General features: G+C 40.7%; 7 protein-coding genes across 7 annotated transcripts; 5 read left to right on the forward strand and 2 right to left on the reverse strand.

Moving 5' to 3' along the window:
* Positions 1-4,103: 4,103 nt before the first annotated feature.
* On the reverse strand, positions 4,104-5,194 carry FOA43_000890 (uncharacterized protein; the record flags this gene model as incomplete). The annotated part of the gene is made up of 2 exons (XM_038921215.1): positions 4,104-4,115; positions 4,424-5,194. The coding sequence occupies 2 exons, from the start codon at positions 5,192-5,194 to the stop codon at positions 4,104-4,106; spliced, it is 783 nt and encodes a 260-aa protein (XP_038777143.1).
* Positions 5,195-5,451: 257 nt separating this feature from the next.
* FOA43_000891 (uncharacterized protein) lies at positions 5,452-7,047 on the forward strand (the record flags this gene model as incomplete). The annotated part of the gene is made up of 1 exon (XM_038921216.1): positions 5,452-7,047. The coding sequence occupies one exon, from the start codon at positions 5,452-5,454 to the stop codon at positions 7,045-7,047; it is 1,596 nt and encodes a 531-aa protein (XP_038777144.1).
* Positions 7,048-7,312: 265 nt separating this feature from the next.
* On the forward strand, positions 7,313-7,990 carry FOA43_000892 (uncharacterized protein; the record flags this gene model as incomplete). Its single annotated transcript, XM_038921217.1, has 1 exon — positions 7,313-7,990. One exon carries the CDS (start codon positions 7,313-7,315, stop codon positions 7,988-7,990), a length of 678 nt encoding a protein of 225 aa, XP_038777145.1.
* A 451-nt stretch (positions 7,991-8,441) lies between these two features.
* FOA43_000893 (uncharacterized protein) lies at positions 8,442-9,248 on the forward strand (the record flags this gene model as incomplete). Its single annotated transcript, XM_038921218.1, has 1 exon — positions 8,442-9,248. One exon carries the CDS (start codon positions 8,442-8,444, stop codon positions 9,246-9,248), a length of 807 nt encoding a protein of 268 aa, XP_038777146.1.
* A 65-nt stretch (positions 9,249-9,313) lies between these two features.
* Positions 9,314-9,600, reverse strand: FOA43_000894 (uncharacterized protein; the record flags this gene model as incomplete). Its single annotated transcript, XM_038921219.1, has 2 exons — positions 9,314-9,538; positions 9,598-9,600. 2 exons carry the CDS (start codon positions 9,598-9,600, stop codon positions 9,314-9,316), a joined length of 228 nt encoding a protein of 75 aa, XP_038777147.1.
* Positions 9,601-9,750: 150 nt separating this feature from the next.
* Positions 9,751-14,208, forward strand: FOA43_000895 (uncharacterized protein; the record flags this gene model as incomplete). Its single annotated transcript, XM_038921220.1, has 1 exon — positions 9,751-14,208. One exon carries the CDS (start codon positions 9,751-9,753, stop codon positions 14,206-14,208), a length of 4,458 nt encoding a protein of 1,485 aa, XP_038777148.1.
* A 696-nt stretch (positions 14,209-14,904) lies between these two features.
* FOA43_000896 (uncharacterized protein) lies at positions 14,905-17,778 on the forward strand (the record flags this gene model as incomplete). The annotated part of the gene is made up of 1 exon (XM_038921221.1): positions 14,905-17,778. One exon carries the CDS (start codon positions 14,905-14,907, stop codon positions 17,776-17,778), a length of 2,874 nt encoding a protein of 957 aa, XP_038777149.1.
* Between the last annotated feature and the right edge of the window lie 166 nt (positions 17,779-17,944).

A 17,944-nucleotide genomic window follows, 5' to 3' on the forward strand; every position in this document is an offset into this window, starting at 1 on the left:
AAAAAAACAAAAAACACAGATTTATGAAGGAGAGCCACTTTATAAAATCCTATTGTAACAGTCAGCAAACGTAGGTGAGCCTGATAAAACCCCAATGAACTAGGCTATCTAGGCGAAACAAGATTGAGAAAACAAATAAGATAACATTATGTTCCGATATTCTATAGCGGCTGTCGCCATCATGTATATATATACGGAGTCGGTCTTTTCTTTTGGAGGTCCTGTACCTGACGGATGAATTCTAACATTCTTTTCTTTTTCCCTTCTCGCCCCCTTTCGAGTGCCCTACAAATTCAAGATTGGTCAATTCTTTCTCAATGCACGGTGTACTCTTTTTTGAGCGTCTCTTGACCAATGCAATATGCATATGTTTCTTTTTCTTACATGATCTCACCTACCCACAAAGGTGCCCACCCTGCTCTCCGCCATTTTGTTTTTTCTGCGAGTGGTCTTCTTCCATATTCTTTCTTTTTTGGTGGTAAAAAAACTTGCGGCGCTCTTGCTGATTGTTTACCAGCAAGCCTCTACTGTAGTAATTAATGACAAAGAGCGGTATGCATATGCTGATTTCTCGATTCAACAAGGTACTACAAAGGCAACAGTTCCCAATATGCGACTAGCCTAACTGACAATATTACTAACTAGTAACGCTGGTTCAAAAAAAATAGGCCGTAGTAAGCCTTTCAAGTCTGAAACGACAGGATTAAATGGCGGATTGGCACTTGAAATAAGCTCATCACATTGTGAAATCTTAACGAGACTGGCGGCATGTAGATTATGAAGCATTGTTATTGTATAGGGTCCGAAACTGCGTCCGTATCATCTGGAACCTTGAGCGAAATATTATGCTGTTTTTGGCACAGTTTGGTGGTGTTATCTGAGTGTAAATTTCTTCTTACCCACCTCCCACCTTCATTTCCTTACAACTGTTACTCGCTTAATTAAATGCTGCATACGCGCGTTACAAAAAACAAATAATGGCGTCATTGTTTTTATCATTCCTTTTTCTAATCGCGTCTCACGTCTTGCAGGAAAGTGCATCACAAGGCGCGCATTCAATTCGACTGCATTGCAAGTGATGATGGGGTGCCCAATATGCTAAGCCCCACTAGCAACATAGCAAGGAAAGCTACCATAAAGAAAATAGATGGCGAACTGGGCGACATCCCTATACATCGGAATAGCATATGCAGTAAGACATACTCATAGTTAGCTCGGGATGCCCTCGCAATTATCACAAATTTTTTCGTCATCACTCGGAAAACCGTTGGTGTGAATCACACACAACGATCTCATTTCTTATTAGTATTGCTCTGTAGGATGGTTAGTGATCTTTGTAGGTTCCGATAAATACTGAATTACCAACTAGTCCCTTTTTCCGAAAAATAATCCATTAAACAAACAATACCTAGAAGTCAAAAAAGTAAAAAAAGAAAAAAAGAAAAAAACATAAACTTCGTAAGCGCCTGCTACTCTCCAATAGCCGATGACTATTCATGGTATCCACTTAGATCCAGCTGAACTCAGTCTTCCTGCATGGGATTTAGGTGAATCCAGGTAGATTTATACCTGCCGCATAATAAACCCGCACAAACGCAGAAAATTTCAAGCCAAACTTTAAAGCGAAAGGTTCCAATAAGTCTGGAAATTAGCATGCTCACCAATGCCAGTAGTCCCCAATTTACGATCCATCTTACGTAATGCCAGTATCCATCCATTCCAATCCACATTGTTTCAATATCCTTTGATTTGGAATTAATAGACCTGCTAAGATTGAACATTGCTTGCTTGTATTGCTGCAGCTGGAGTTCGTAATTAACTTTTAGTCGTTCCTCCTGCTCCGTGACTTCATTCAATAGTTGCATTTGAGTACTTCTTAAATATTGATTTGTCTCCATATTTTCTTTCAAGGTCAGTTCAGAGGCTTCAACATTATGGAAAAAACTTTCAGCCACTGAATTAAGCTCTGATTCAACATCATTGTGAAACCTTTCAACTTTCAGCTCCATGAGATTCATTATGTCAGCCATATTTGCAAGTTTTAAATCCAGAGCACTCATAGTTCGATCCATTTTAAAGGATACCTCCTGCGATAAGTTATTCCAAAAAGCTCTCATGTCGGTGGTTATCATTCTCTTTGTTGAATTAAGTAGATCAGCCTCTGAAAAGCCATTCATCACTTCTAATAGTGAATTCAATTTGTGAAAAGCCACTTGATAAGTATCAATAATGCGTTGATTCTCCAACGGTGCACTATAAGAGTGACATAAAATGTTGATCGAATTCAAGTACCCGAAATATGTTGTCCACCAAACAGGATTTTCCGACAATCTTTCTATACATTGTTTAACTTCTTCCTGTGATAGAGAGTTATTTACTCTGCAGATGTCAGGAAGAAGCATCGATCCATGTTGATTTGGAGACTCACCAAATATGCAGAGAGTCAACCTTATTGCAATCATAGACTTTTCCCAATCCGCGATGGTATCTATTTCCTCACAAGTAGATACGAATGAAGCTAACACTTCATATGTACAATCAGAATCCATAGACAAATCAAAAATACTGTCTTGGTTCTGTTCTTTCAAAAGCGTTATGATTTCTGTCAATGCTCTTTGGTCTGCAACCACTTGCAAGTTCAAGAAAGTTGCAACCACAAATAGGAACAGGAATGATAACATCCCGATGAATAATAAATCGCACCAGACTAACGACAATGATGGCAACTATAAGAAAAGCTAAAATTAAGTCTCTTTCAACTCCTTTATATATTTAAAAAAAAGGTTTACCATTGCTAGTCTGTAAACGCTGAGAAACAAAACTCGGAGCTAGTTTTTGATGTTATTGGCCAAAATGAAGTCATGGCATATCTCTATAAGTGGCTGGCTCGGAAATGGTCTCTTTCAGTATATCAACACTGAAAATACTATGCTATCAAAAAGTTCAGGAGGAAAAAGGTAGTTAAAATTAAGACATGTCATATTCGACGGATTCTCCTTGATTGATCTGACTAACAGAAATTATGAGCGAAGGATTATTTTGGGCTTCTCGCTCGGCTTTCCTATTGTATGATTGTTATTTACTTTTTTTTTATTTTTTATTTCTTATTCCTTATTTCATATTTTTTATTTTTTATTTTTTATGTCTCTTCTCATTCGGTTCTGGGCCTTCCTAATCTATACGCTGATATTTTTTCGGGATTCAAACTTGCATAATTGAATCTGTACTCTGACCTCTACTTTCAGAGGCAGAAATTTATGTACCAATGGACGACATCAGGTCCAAATGCAGCCAGAAGGTCATCATGATTAAAGTCTATTTCCTGGAGAGTGAACTTCTTTAAAATAATCGTAATCCTGCCTCCATCATTCTTTATAAGGCACCACCAATTCTTTCCTAAATTTACTATTCTCTCTATTCCTTGAAAATCGTAAATTGTGGCTCCTTGGAAGAGGTAATTGATCAAATTTACGTGCAAGTTGATCATTTGAATTCTGCTACCAGTTTTCGCATTTAGTCTCTTCTTAAAACCACCTTCATCTCCAAATATTTTCAACTCTTTGACTTCTCTTTCATCAGGGATATTTGGAAATGACGTTTTGTATACTTTATTCTTGCTATCGTATACAAGATAGTAGAATTTTGCCAAACTACCAACACCACGCGCCAAGGTGTTCAATTGTTGAACAATTAAATCTTTGAAATGAAGCTCATATAAATTGTCCAACTTCGTGCGAAGCTGTGCATAATAGTCCAGTTCAATTAGTTGCTTTGAGTCTTCTTTGAAGAAAAGAATCATCAAAACTCCATTAACTTCATACATGATCAAGTTGAATAAAGCTTCGCACGACGAATCCTTCATTTTCATAAATATTTTACGATTCGAAATGCTACCATCCTTAGTATTTCCTAGAAGAAAATTTCCGGATGCACTGGAAACAAAAGCAGCTGTAGCGGTGGCACTAGAAGAAAGAGGAGAATTAGAACGACGAGCAGGAGACGAGAAAGAAGAAGAAGAACATTGGCGTGACATATCAGATTGTGACTCTGACTGTTGAGCCTGGTGAATCTCTGATGGTGGTGTGGACATTGCGAAAGAAATATTAGGCAGAAAACTGTTAGTGGGTGGCATATAAGAAGCGACAGTATTCAACACAGACATGAATGGATTGAATACGTTTGCTTTAATCTGGTTTTGAAGAAATATAGCTGGCTCCATCAACGATCTCTCATATAGTTGACCAGTATTAGATAATGAATTAGCTTCTCTCAAGTTGGAAAGATAATCCTTCAAAGAAGGGAGATTTGTAGACTTCAAAGAAAAAGTGGATAAGCCGAAGTTGAAGTCGAGTCTTTCCAAATAGTTGATGAAATTAGTAATGGAGTCCTCATCAAATGGGGAATCTCCATTCGTATATATGACTCCATAATTCTTGCAAGGAGTCCAATTACTATTGATAACCACAATATCCTGTAAATCAGTTTCCTGATCAATAAAGGCGGTCATATGCAGCTGTAAATTCTTCGCAAAACCTATCGGGAATTCAACAGAGCAGAGACGTCTTCCTTGAATCAAGTTCAGAAACCCTTTATCATTCAGATTGTAGCCGGCCGGAAATTCAAATCGGTTATCAAACCAAGATCGCCACCACTTCTCTAAAATATCATGAGGAGTCTCTGATGTTAAGGATCCGTAGTTCATCATCCATAGATTGTAACCCATCTGGATTTCGTTGATTATGTAATCAGGAGATGCAAGGCCTTTACCAGATATGAAGCGCTTGTTGGTACAGGCTAGCCTCAGACCACAGACGAACCGATAACTGTTCTGAAGTTGACCAACGACAATTCGGGTTTTATCCGTATCAATATGGGTAAGATGACCCTTTCCGGACGACGATAAGAACTTGAGTGAAAAATCGTCTAGGCCTTGAACAAGACCAACACGTTTGACCATCTCATTCTCCGAAACTGGGTGATTCTCAAAGCTCAAATACACAACAATCTGTTTCATAATATCGTCATTAGACTCGCCGTGCTCTAAATCGGCGAGATCGCAGTTGATAATGAAAAAGAATAACACACTGGGAGGTGAGTTTAGCACATCTCCGTTGTTAGTTCCGTGATTAGATCCATTGATGTCGTCGGAAGCACCAGAAATGAATCTTGAAGAAAGTGAGCTAAGAATATTCATTTCTTGAACCAGACAAAATCGCTCTCAATGCCTTCCCACTTGTTGCCTTGCTATCTCCCCTTATAAGCAAGAATTGATAAGAAATGCTAGCAATGATATGTCCGTTGTGGTGCAAGGATGCGTAAGACGACTTTTGAGAGAAAGAGAGAGTAACAATCACCCTGAAAGGAAAAATTTTCGATGTACGTAATCTGAACATGGACTGAGTATTTGTCCTGTCATCTTTAGCGTTCTAATCAACAGCAGCAATTTGAGTCATGGTGTTAGCTGATTTAGGAAGAAGAATTAACTCTGCAGTGTCAGAGGTGACGAAGTCGTCTGTCGTGGATGGAAATGCTGTCGACAACATGCTCAAGGAGATATCCAATGCTCTTGTTGAATCAGATGTTAACATTAGATTAGTTATAAATATGAGAAAGAAACTTAAATCCAAGATTGACACAGAGGAAAAGCCTGGTGTCAACAACAAGAAAATCATCCAAAAGGCTGTTTTTGATGAGCTTTGTGAATTGGTAGACTGTGGAGGTGTTCAGGTCTATAAGCCTAAGAGAAAGCAGGCCAACGTGTTGATGATGGTTGGTTTGCAAGGCGCTGGTAAGACAACCACGTGTACAAAATTGGCAGTGTATTATCAAAGACGAGGCTTTAAAGTTGGTTTGGTTTGTGCAGATACATTCAGGGCAGGTGCCTTTGATCAGTTAAAGCAGAATGCCACCAAGGCACGTATTCCATACTATGGTTCATATACTGAGGTAGACCCTGTTACAGTAGCCTCCGAGGGTGTACAGAAGTTCAAGAAGGAGAAGTTTGAGATCATTATTGTGGATACTTCAGGACGTCATCGTCAGGAAAAGGACTTATTTGAAGAGATGGTTCAAATTGAAGATACCATTAAGCCCAGTGAAACTATTATGGTTATGGATGCTTCGATTGGTCAAGCAGCAGAGTCCCAGGCACGTGCATTCAAAGAGTCATCAAATTTTGGTGCCATTATCCTAACAAAAATGGACGGTCATGCTAAAGGAGGGGGTGCGATATCTGCCGTGGCAGCTACTAAAACTCCCATTGCTTTCATTGGTACAGGAGAGCATATTCATGATTTAGAAAGTTTTACGGCGAAACAATTTGTTTCAAAGTTACTTGGTATCGGAGATATACAGGGACTAATGGAACACGTGAAGTCCCTTAATTTAGATCAGAAGGACACTATAAAGAACTTCCAAGAAGGCAAATTTACACTGCGTGACTTACAAACACAGATGAATAATATCCTCAAGATGGGACCTCTTAGTAAGATAGCCCAGATGTTACCTGGAGGAATTGGTGAGATGATGCATCAAGTTGGAGAAGAAGAGACATCAAAAAGATTCAAAAGAATGGTGTATGTGATGGATTCCATGACAAACAAAGAGCTTGATAACGATGGTGAGATATTTATAGACGAACCTACCCGAATTGTACGCGTTGCCCGAGGTTCCGGTACGTCTGTGACAGAAGTGGAAGCGGTTCTAATGCAGCAAAAGATGTTTGCACGTATGGCACAGACAACCAAGAATATGCAACAGCAGGTTCCAGGAGGAATGGGGGGTAAAAATTTCAATCCATCACAAATGCAGAGGGCCATGCAGCAACTGCAATCCAATCCTTCGATGATGCAGAAAATGCAGCAGATGATGGGAAGTATGGGTGGAGGCCTTCCTGGTGGGGGACTGCCTGGTGGAGGACTGCCTGGTGGAGGACTGCCTGGTATGGGTGGGGCCGGTATGCCATCTCCTCAAGACATGCGCCGGATGATGAATGACCCTAACATTCTGAAAATGGCCCAGAGCTTTGGCAAGAATTTTGGTATGTAGCGATAATGTATTTCACATACACTTTTGATCTTCACTTAATCAAACTTTACGATTTTCACTTTGAGACGTTTTATCGTTTCGGCAATAAAAATCTTGTCACTTTTTTACGTTTTGGGAAGTTGACGGTTTTTTTTCTTTAATTTTTCTTGGAAAGTTTCTCCGCGCCTTCTGAGTATTTCTCGAAATTGGATTGATATTTAGAACTCTGCGATATTAGCAGCAGTAGGTTCTTTCTTTTAGTACTATCAACAGCTTTCTAACGGCAATGTCTTTCCGCGCAATTTCTAGGCAGACTAGTCAAATTCTTAAGCGAACCAATTTGAAAGGATTAGAGTTTGCTTTGCCCCGGCCTTTGCTTGTCGGTTCGGTGAGATCATTATCTACTGTTCAGCATCAATTGCCGATAACCGGCCAATGGAGAGGATCTTGGCAACCTTTGGTTGGTTTTTCCATTAACTTGTTGAATAGGCGGGCTGTTAGATATTACAGTGTTATAGAAGAAGAGTCGTCTGCTCCAGTGATTGATTTCAATAAGATGAAGGATATTGCTGCAGGTAAGGATTCTACCTATGTAATCGTCGATGTCAGAGAACCTGACGAATATAAGACGGGTCATATTCCTAATGCTATTAATGTTCCTTGCAAATCGTCGCCGGGTGCCTATGGACTCAACCCTGAAGAGTTTCATCTTACTTTCGGTTTTGAGAAGCCCGCAAAGGACAAGACGCTTGTTTTTTACTGTATGGGAGGTATCAGGTCTTCCATTAGTGAAGAATTGGCTGGAACTTGTGATTACTCCAAGAGACTTAACTATAAAGGCTCATGGGAGGATTGGGTTGCCAACAGAGGAGCTATCGAGTATTCACCCGAGCCAGAATCTGCAGAGTCTACTGAGTCTACAGAACCCAGTAAGTCTGCAGAGCCCAAGGACTCTAAGAACTAAGCAATAACCACTATCACCACACACTATTAAGTGTGCTCTAGAGACATCGTATGGTGCATCACTACTTGGATCTTTTTTATTTTCCCTTCCCCTTTCCCTTTCTTTTTCTCTTTATTGTCTATTACTTGTCCTATAATACAGACAGATCAATACTCTGTTCTCACGCTTGCATCTCTTCGATAACTAAATTATCTGCGACAACCTAACACGTTGCGCTTACGTAACTGCTGTTGTGAAGCCGTTGATCAAAGCCGCTCGCTCTGCCTCCTGATAGCAATTAAATTTAATTTTTCAGGTCCGCAACGCCCCACATTATTTCATAGTTTGACTTATTGCTTGCTATGATTTTATATATAAAAAAGAGCGAATCTGCAACCAAAGGCTGATTGAGCTTGTTGCAGCAATTTATTAAACAGTTTCTTTCTCTCTGTTCACATCACTTCAACCAAATATGTCATCTGAATCAAAATTTTCTGCAGCTAAGGGCACATTGGTGATCTCCTATGTTCTCTCTGTTATAGGAGTATTCTATTACTTTATATTTGGCCACTTTGGAAGTCATTATAGGACTCCTTTCACATCTTCCTTAGTATTTGTATTGATTTACTGGGTCCTTACTTTGATATTGCAATCGCTATTCATTGTAAAGGTATTCTTTAACACCAATGTGTCTTCCAACAACCAAGCTAACATCCTTGCCCTTGTTGGACCTCATTTTTCTGTTAACAATGTGCTCAACTTCTTCTGGTGCTATTATTTCGCTCAGGAAAAGTTCGTCATCTCGGAGATCATTCTTTTGGTCAACTTGGTCAATATATTGGCTCTCTATTTCACCCACAAGACTGTTTCTATCAAGAATGTTTCCGATTGGTTAGTGGTGCATTTCCCTGTTACCGGATTGCCATTATCATGGACACTTTATGCCGTCTTCTGGAACGGTGCTTGTATGTTCCACTCTCATTACAAGTCACTAGCTCCAAGATTATTGGCTAATATATTCATTTGGGAATTCTTCCTTACTCCTGTTTCTTTGTTGATTCTTTACAAAGACTGGTCCGTTTCATTATCAACCAGTTTCTTGATGTTGGGACTTGGCTTGAGTCAACTGTTCTCCAAAACCGTTGCTTTGCAATGGATCTTTGCCTTGGTTATTTCTGGTATTGACTTTGTTGCCTCTGTGTTGACAATGGTTGGCACTTCTTTGACTTCTGTCAATACAGAAACCTCTTCCAATGAGCAGGCCCCATTATTGGCTTAAAGAAAAAAGAACATTAAAAGGAAGCCAACCAGGACCAGGACAGACAGAGTCCATGACACCATATATTATGACTTAGCAATTTTTTCTATAAGATCCTGCTTCACTAAACATTTCGATTTATTAAATGTAACACTTAGGTGTTCAACCAACGAATCATGCGTAGCCAATGTAGAGTAAGTATCGATTTTCACGTTTTGAAGGAATTCTTTACGCTGAGTGTCTGCGTCTCCAAGACCGACGAATTTCGACTTCAGTTTCTTGTAGAGTTGTTTCTCTCCGATTTTGTCTGTCTAAACTTCTGTGTTAGTAATCGAAAGTCAGTCTAATTTGTTTTTACATGTTCACTTACCATTCCGTAGTTCTCCAGTAAAAAGAAGTAGCGATGGACAGAAAGAAACAATTTCTTATGCTTTCCATTTAAAGGTTTTCACCGTGAATTTCTCGCTCTTTAATTTCCTCTAGTTTGCAACAATCGCTTCATCTCTTTCTCCTTCTATCAACTATGTCCGTCGAGTCTCACGCTATGGTTCCATTCAATTGGAACTATCTTACTGAGGATTCCATTAAAGATATGGCATCGACTCAGCAGGAGCTCGTAGACAAAATCGGCAAGGACAAGTCTTTATTAGATGATGTCTTTTATGAAATCGTATTGTCGTTGACGGAACGTGCCGAAGAGATTTCATCCGATACTCTGGTTGAGCTAACAGATGCCATTCTAGCTGGTTTTGTGAATGTTGGTGAGAAGATAGAAGCTTCCATCGAATTTTTACTGATATTCCAGGCCATAAATCCAAGTGAAAAGTTGATTCCCTTCATAGAGGCTGTAAATATCAGTTCAGAATTAAAGAATGAATACTTAGATCCGAGTGTACTAAGACACAGCTTGTTTCCAGACTATAATAGATTATACTATTTGGATGCCAGAATTAGCAATTATGGTCTTGAGGTGTATTCCTCTTTGGGTGAAAGCAGTGAAGGTTATTCAAAGTTCATTGCCGAGGCTGCTTCATTTTTCCATGAATATGGTGATGTCGATGGCCTTCCCTTGCTCACAAAGAACTTGGATGTTCTAATAGGACATTTCAAATTGGATATGAATAGATGCTTTCTTCTTTTACTAAGTATTATGGGCACTTCAGTCACTGAAAAGCTGGCCCTCGTTGACAGTGCTATAGACAGGATATCGTTCTGGCATGCTGATGAAACTAACACCGCAATTCAATCTACATTAGTTTCATACCTCAGTGATGCTACCAAGATAACACCCGGTGAGATGGCTGTGATCGCATTACTTGTCAAAAAGAATATTATTGATTTTGATATCATCTTCAACTCGCTTTCACCTCGCGACTTTACACTTGATGCCAATTACGTGTTGATTACAAAGGATAACTCTGTATTGAAAATTCTCCATAAGAAGTTCAATGAGGAGTTGCAAGAAGAGGCTTTGAAATCCACTGCATCAGCATTGGCAATGGCCGCCCCTTTAATCAAAGATGAGGATGACGATGGTGAAAGAAGGATTTCCTCTCACAGAGTCGTATCAGAAACCGCCGTTACTAAAGCTTCTTTGTCTTATACTCCGTCGAAAAGCTCTGTGAAAGAGGACTTGGAGCAAATGCCCAAAATTCGGTTTTTCTCCTATGCCCTTAAGTACCGGATGTATGAGAACTCTATATTCATATTGACCCAGTATCCGTTTCTTCCGGAGATCAACGATCGAATTTCTGATTTAATCAATGAGTTTATGGAATTCCTTTTGGATCCGTACTACATGAAACTAACCAAATCTGTGAAAAATACTCGGTTGTTAGGACATACGGATTGTGACCCTCTGATTACTGATACGGCATCTCTTTTCAGAGTCTGCAATGAGTTGGTTAAATTTAATGGCATCAAAATTGCTCGAAGCCCAATTCTACTGATGAAATTGACCAGAATTATGTCACAGAGTCTAGCCAATCATGAAGATAAAGACCTATGGCTTCAGTTCTACCGTCGTTTTATATTTCCAGCTCTAAATTTCGTGAACAATATGGCTAGTGTTAACGAGATATTTTCTGCTGTCAAAGGATATTTCCCCATTCAAGCACGATACAACTTGTATGGAGAATACCAAGTTGTGACGGCCAAGAACAATCCCATATTAAAACTGAATTACGGACGAACCACTAAGAGAATGAAAGATCTTCTGAAACGGCTATCAACTGAAAATTTAAGCACTTCCATGAGAAAATTCACCAAGATTGTTTATTCTAATCCATTGGCTGCTACTGATGCATTTGTAAGTCACATTGAGAGTTACAATAGCTTGACTGATTTGGTGGTGGACTCATCACGTATGCTTAATGACTATTCGTGGGAAGTCCTTACATATCAGATATTGAACAAGCTTACAGGAAGCAGAACAGCCGTACAAGAAGATGGTCTTAACTACAGTTCGTGGTTTCTGAACTTGTCGGAGTTTATAGGAAGATTGGCCCAGAAGTACCCTGAAAGTTTTCAATTGGAGCCTATTCTTACCTTAATCGTCAAGAGTATGAATGGCGGTTTTACAGAAACCGCACTTATTTTCAAAGAGATTGTGCAGTCGATGACAGGTATTAAACAGATCAACAACTTGAATTCACGGCAGATCTTGATGCTTAATAGTGAAGAGAGCATTAAGAAGTTGGCATATGATGTGATTGAAGATCGAAGATTCAAACAACATACCACAGGAAAGATGCTAATCAACTTGTTGGTGTCTTCGGATTTCTTAAATGAAATGTTTATTCTTTTGTGCAACTTGCCCACAAAGATCATAGAGGAGTCGCATGCTCCACTCAAGATCTTGAACAGAAAGTGTGACGAAATTTATTCCTTAGTTCAGACTTTCATTGCCGCCATTGACGAGAACATAAATTCCAAAGTGTTTACTCATTATATGCTTTCTATGGAGGTTCTTATTGGGGATTATCATGTGGAGCCAGCATGGGCTTTCCGGATTTGGAGGAGGCATTGGAGTAGGGCAATCAAGCTTCAACAGATATGCGGAGACGAAGTTGTTGTTATGAGTGAATTCAACAGGAGTCTCCCCAAGCTTCTACCACATATTAAATGGGACATGATATCTCCCCAATTTTACTCGACTTTCTGGCAATTGTCTCTTTATGAGATTGATTTCCCTCGTATCTCGTATTCCAATCAACTGGCTGATGTCAAGACCAGAATTGCTGCTGATAGGAGAAAACTTAGTAATAAGAGGGAGTTGAATAAAAAGGAAGAAAAGAGGCTCAACGACGAAGTACAGTTGCTTCAAGAGGTTATCGGTCAGGTCGACGATGATGCATCTAAGCATGAGAGGAACTTTGAGTTGGTGAAGAAGAGATTGACAGGAGAGAAGGATTTGTGGTTTACAGATATTGACGAGAGCAATGCAGAAGAACGGATTAAACAGATTCTTGAATATTGCATTCTTCCAAGGATGATCCATTCCTCTTTTGATGCGTCATTTGTGGCTGAATTTATATTCACTATTCACAGAATGTGCACAAGGGGATACTCTTTGATGTCATTGTTGGACAAGTTATTTACTGGAGGATTTTTGGGAACCATGTTGTTCACAAGCACTTCTACTGAAACTGAAAACATTGCAATTTTTTATGAAGAAGTTCTTTCCAAGGTGAATGAATATAGGAAGAGTAAGGAAAAATATGAGAGTTTACATGTTAAGAATGAAAACGAAATGGATGTTGATGAGGATAAAAACGGGTTTGAAGAATTTAGAAAGACGCTATTTAAATGGCATTCTAAACTATTGGAAGATTTGATTAGCACTCTTGACTCTAATCATTACACTGCACGGAACAACGGAATTATTTTCGCCAAAGGATTACTATCGAGCTTCCCAGTTATTGAGGAGCAGGGAGAAATCCTTAAGGAGAAGATGTCGTTGATTGCTATGACTGAGACTAGAGAGGATATTAAACTATCGTGTAACGCATTATATGGATTGGTTGTATCGAAACAACACCAGATGATACCTTCATGGGAGTTTTATGCTATGGATGAAACGATGAAACAGGATCTGATGAAGAAGAAGCATGAGAGACTAGAAGCAGAGAAGCAGAAACACGAAGAGGAGAATAAGACAAGAAGAGAAAAAGAGAGGAAAGAAGAGGAAGAATTGCGTGCTAAGAGGGCCATAGAAGCCAAAGAATCGATAGAAAGAGCAAAGAAAGATGCTGAAAAAAGTCTGGTGAAACCGTATGGACTAGTTGGATTGGCGCCAAGAAAGACGGAAACCAAAGCTGTTTCTGCTGTTTCTGCACGTGCTTCGACTCCTTCCGGACCTTCATCCAGGAGTAGCACCCCTCATTTGTTGGTCCCTAAGTCTGCCACTCCACCTAAAGGGCCAACTCCGGTCAGTGCTACTGATGAGGCAACTGCTGCTGATGTACCAATCGCTGCATCTATAACCAAGGCTAAGCCTTCTTCTTCAGTGATAACACCGAGTAAAACTGCTGCTAACCCCGGTAGCATCTCTCACGAGCCGCCTCGTGGTCCTTCGATGAAAGCAACAGATAACTCTCGAGAACTACTACGTTCGAGAATAGAAGAAGAGAAACGCATAAACCGTATGAGAAGTGCTAAAATGATCCCTCGAGAGCCTAGAGGTACGAGGAGTAATCGAATGCAAAAGTCCCCATTACCTCCCCCTTCGATTCCTCCAGTCAAAAGAGACGAGCAAGCACCTCTCCCACCACCTCCAATGCCTCCTCCTTTGTCCATGCAGCCGTTGGGACCAAGAGAATCAAGAGAACGGGATCGTCAGTATCGTGACCGTCATGATCACCATGACCGTCGTGATTACCACGATCACCGCGATTATCGTGACCAGTCGTCCAGAAAGCGTGCTTCTACTGATGACGACATAGATGATAGAACTAAGCGAGCCAGATACTCGCGTCGCTGAGTATATACTACTAAACCAGAACTGATACAATAATAGATGTTTAAGCTAAAGCCGATAGACGCGACTATCCTTATCTCGTATCACTTCTGAACCGTTAAGATGCTAGTCGCGATAGATATAGGAATAAAAGAAGATGATTGGTTGTAAATGGAAGATCGCGATCGCGATCACGAAATCGCATGGCACTGAGGCGATCTGGTCTGCTAGGACCAGTTAGAAGGGTGAAGGAATGCAAATCTCGGCACGTAGTCTAGAATTCTGAATCTATGAACTTTTCAGTCTCAGAGGACAAATTTACAATTTTTGGGGCTTTACATCCGAGAGGGAATCAAATCGAGAAACAAAGCAATAAAATTCCCGAAAAAACCCAAGCCGACTGTAACTCCAAATCTGTAGCCTTTATGATGCATTCAAGCTAAGACGGTATCTACTTAATCAGAGTCTGTCTCTCATCTGAAAGTATAATACATTGTATAATCTGTGCTCGGCTTTCTCGACTTTTTCGATTTCCTCGATTTCTTCGACATGCCGATTCCGGTAATCTCAACTGAAGCCTGAGATTTTCGCTGATTCTACCGCGAGAACCAGAAGCCGAATACGTGCAGAGCTGTCTTACCATGAATATTTCTCATCTTCCTCGTAATACTCCTTGTCTTCTTTTATTGTTCGTGGCTAATATTATCTCATTATTAAATCATGCCTTCATCTGATCCCTCGACTGGGATTGAGGCCAAGGAATTCGAAGAGCCTAAACAACCTGTGCAAAAGCACCCCAGACAGGTCACTACTGGTCCTGTTACAGGCTCTCTTGAGGGCTCTCTTGAGGGCTCTCTCCCGGGTTCCATTTCAGGATCCTTCAAAGCTGCTTCAAGACCTTCCGCTACTCCTATTCCACATCAAGGCATGTCCACTCTCACTAGGCTTATTCATGAACATAAGGTGATGCCTCAGAGTGCTTCTTCCGTGACGGCCGCAACTTCTGGCTCCAATCCTGCATTGTCTTTATCTTCCTCTTCAGCGGGTATCCAACAAAATGAATACACTAAAACCATCACTACCACTGTTTCTCTTAAAGACATTTCTCCAGATGAGGAAGATAACGGAGATGGTAATGGCTTTGTACACGTCATCAGTGCCAATGCTAATACTACTGATGATGAGGCCGATGTCGATGACGAGTTGACCTACGATCCACGCATAACACCTCAGAATGATCGCAGAAAGAGTACCATCACGCGGGTTACCAGTGGAAATGGTGCCAATAATATTGGTGGAATCTCTCCAACCATCAATTACCATGCTATACCTGTCAGAGTGAACACTAATTTCACTTCGGATAACCCAGCTGTGGAGGCAAGGACCCCGGGAGGAATCTCGTCCCACACTGGTAGCTATTATCCACGGCAATCTCCTGGTTCTGTTTCATCCCTGCGCAGAGCTGGCTCCTATTTATCTGGATCCTACACTTCTCTTTCGAATATGATTCCTTACTCTGCACCTGGTACCAAAAACGAACATTTGAGCTCCTCGATCTCTTCCATAAGTAACTTTCTCATGCCTTCTAATGGCCAGATCATAACAGGTAATCATATCTCGTCTCCCACTGTGACCTCGCCCACCCAACTCGATGCTAGATTCATTGTCTCCAAACAGAAGATCCAGAAAACTCAGGTGATTCCTTCAAAATCCAGCAGTTCTTTAGCCAACTTCTTTTCGAGGTCTCGCCGTGGTACCGTAAACAATTTTGATCAATCAATGCCCTCTTCTCCTTCGGCAAATCACCTTCATACTTACGATGTGTCACATTCTCCATCCTCTTCGCAATCCAGTACAGAAAGTAACAACAGCGCTTTAACGACTCGTCATTCATCCATGGCAGATTTGCGCCATTTCTTTAAAAAGTCATTGTCCTTTAACGCCAGCTCTCCTCTGTCAACTTCCCCTTCTTCACCGCACGTCTCAAAGTTGAGTGCCGGGTTAGTGGCACAACGTCAGATGAGTATATCGGGTCAGCATATTTCAGCACAGAACAATTCTCCAGTGTCTCAATCTCCTCACTCGTTGCATATGAGATCCAACTTTTTTCTGGAACAACCTCCTCAGCCTTCCCCTGCTTATAGTCCCTCTTATAGAGCATCCCCTCAGGACGATATTGGCACCTCTTTAACAGCTTATCAACAATCGCCTGGTGGTAACCCCATCGGTGTTACTGCACTTCCAAGTTCCTTAGGCTCCTCTATTACCTCGGGTCTCACTGCATCTGCATCTACCTCCGCCACAGGCCTATCATCTTATCAGGTATCTGTAGGCGGTAATATGACCCCCGAGATTCCTTTCAATAAGAGATACACTAAATTTGGTGATAATTTGGGTCAAGGAGCTGGTGGTATGGTGAAGTTGGTCAAACGAGTTAGGGACGGAAAAGTGTTTGCTGTAAAGGAGTTTCGCTCGAGATTTCCTCATGAAGGCAAAAGGGACTACACAAAGAAGATCACCAGCGAATATTGCATTGGTTCTACATTAAAGCATCCAAACGTTATTGAGACTATTGAAATTGCATATGAGAGTGATCACATGTATCAGGTGATGGAGTACTGTGATTATGATCTCTTTGCTATCGTCATGTCCTCCAAGATGAGCACTGATGAAATTAATTGTTGCTTCAAACAGATACTCAACGGTGTCCGGTACATCCACTCTATTGGTTTGGCTCACAGAGATCTCAAATTGGATAACTGTGTTGTTAGTAAGGAAGGTATAGTAAAGATCATCGACTTTGGTTCTTCCGTGGTGTTCCAGTATCCACTGTCCCAAAATCTTGTGGAGGCCTCTGGAATAGTTGGATCTGATCCCTATCTAGCCCCCGAGGTGTGCGTGTTCTCGAAGTATGATCCAAGACCAGTAGATATCTGGTCATGTGCTATCATTTATTGCTGTATGGTGCTCAAAAAGTTCCCATGGAAAGTTCCAAAGCTTAGTGATAGCAGCTTTAAGATGTTTGCGTCAAGAGAGCCTGGTGTTACGTTTGGGGAGCTTTTGAAGAGGGTTCCTCCTCCTCCTTCTTATGATGAGTTAGAAGAAGATGCCGAGATAATCGACGCCAAATCCGCTTCTACTATATCGGATACTGACATAGTGCACCAGAGATCGAAACTGAATGCGTATGCAGAGCCCGTAGTTTCAAAGAAATCTTCAGAAGGCTCTGATTGTTCACCTACTTCAATCAAGGATCAATCACCCAGCGATAATGATTCCAATGATACTGCTGCTGCCAAGCATACCTCCAATGTGATGGGAGAAGATAGGTTACTTGATGCGCTGCCTGAGGAAGTTCGTCCGTTGATTGGAAAGATGGTTCAACTTGCACCGGCCTGCAGAGTATCTATAGACGACTGTTTCAATGACTCCTGGTTCAGTCAAGTGGAGACTTGCCGTGTGGTTGACGAGAATGGAGAGGACTCATGTGATGGTGAGCTAATGACTGCCAGAAACCATACGCACACACAGGTTGACCAGAGTGTTGCACATATTGCTGCTTTAGAGAGAAACCGGCGTAAAAATAAAAAATAAAGCAATTGTAACGTGTACTTTTTGCTAGATGTATTCCAATATAATGTTTGTCTGTTAATCTAAATCCTTTAATTAATGCGATCTCGCTCGATCTGTGAAAATAGAGAAAAAATTTTATGGGTTGAGAAGCTTAAAAGAGAGAAAGCATTTCTGCAATGGGTAGACT

The sequence above is a fragment of the Brettanomyces nanus genome, chromosome 1 (assembly GCF_011074865.1).
Source record: "Brettanomyces nanus chromosome 1, complete sequence".
Classification (NCBI taxonomy): Eukaryota; Fungi; Ascomycota; class Pichiomycetes; order Pichiales; family Pichiaceae; genus Brettanomyces; species Brettanomyces nanus.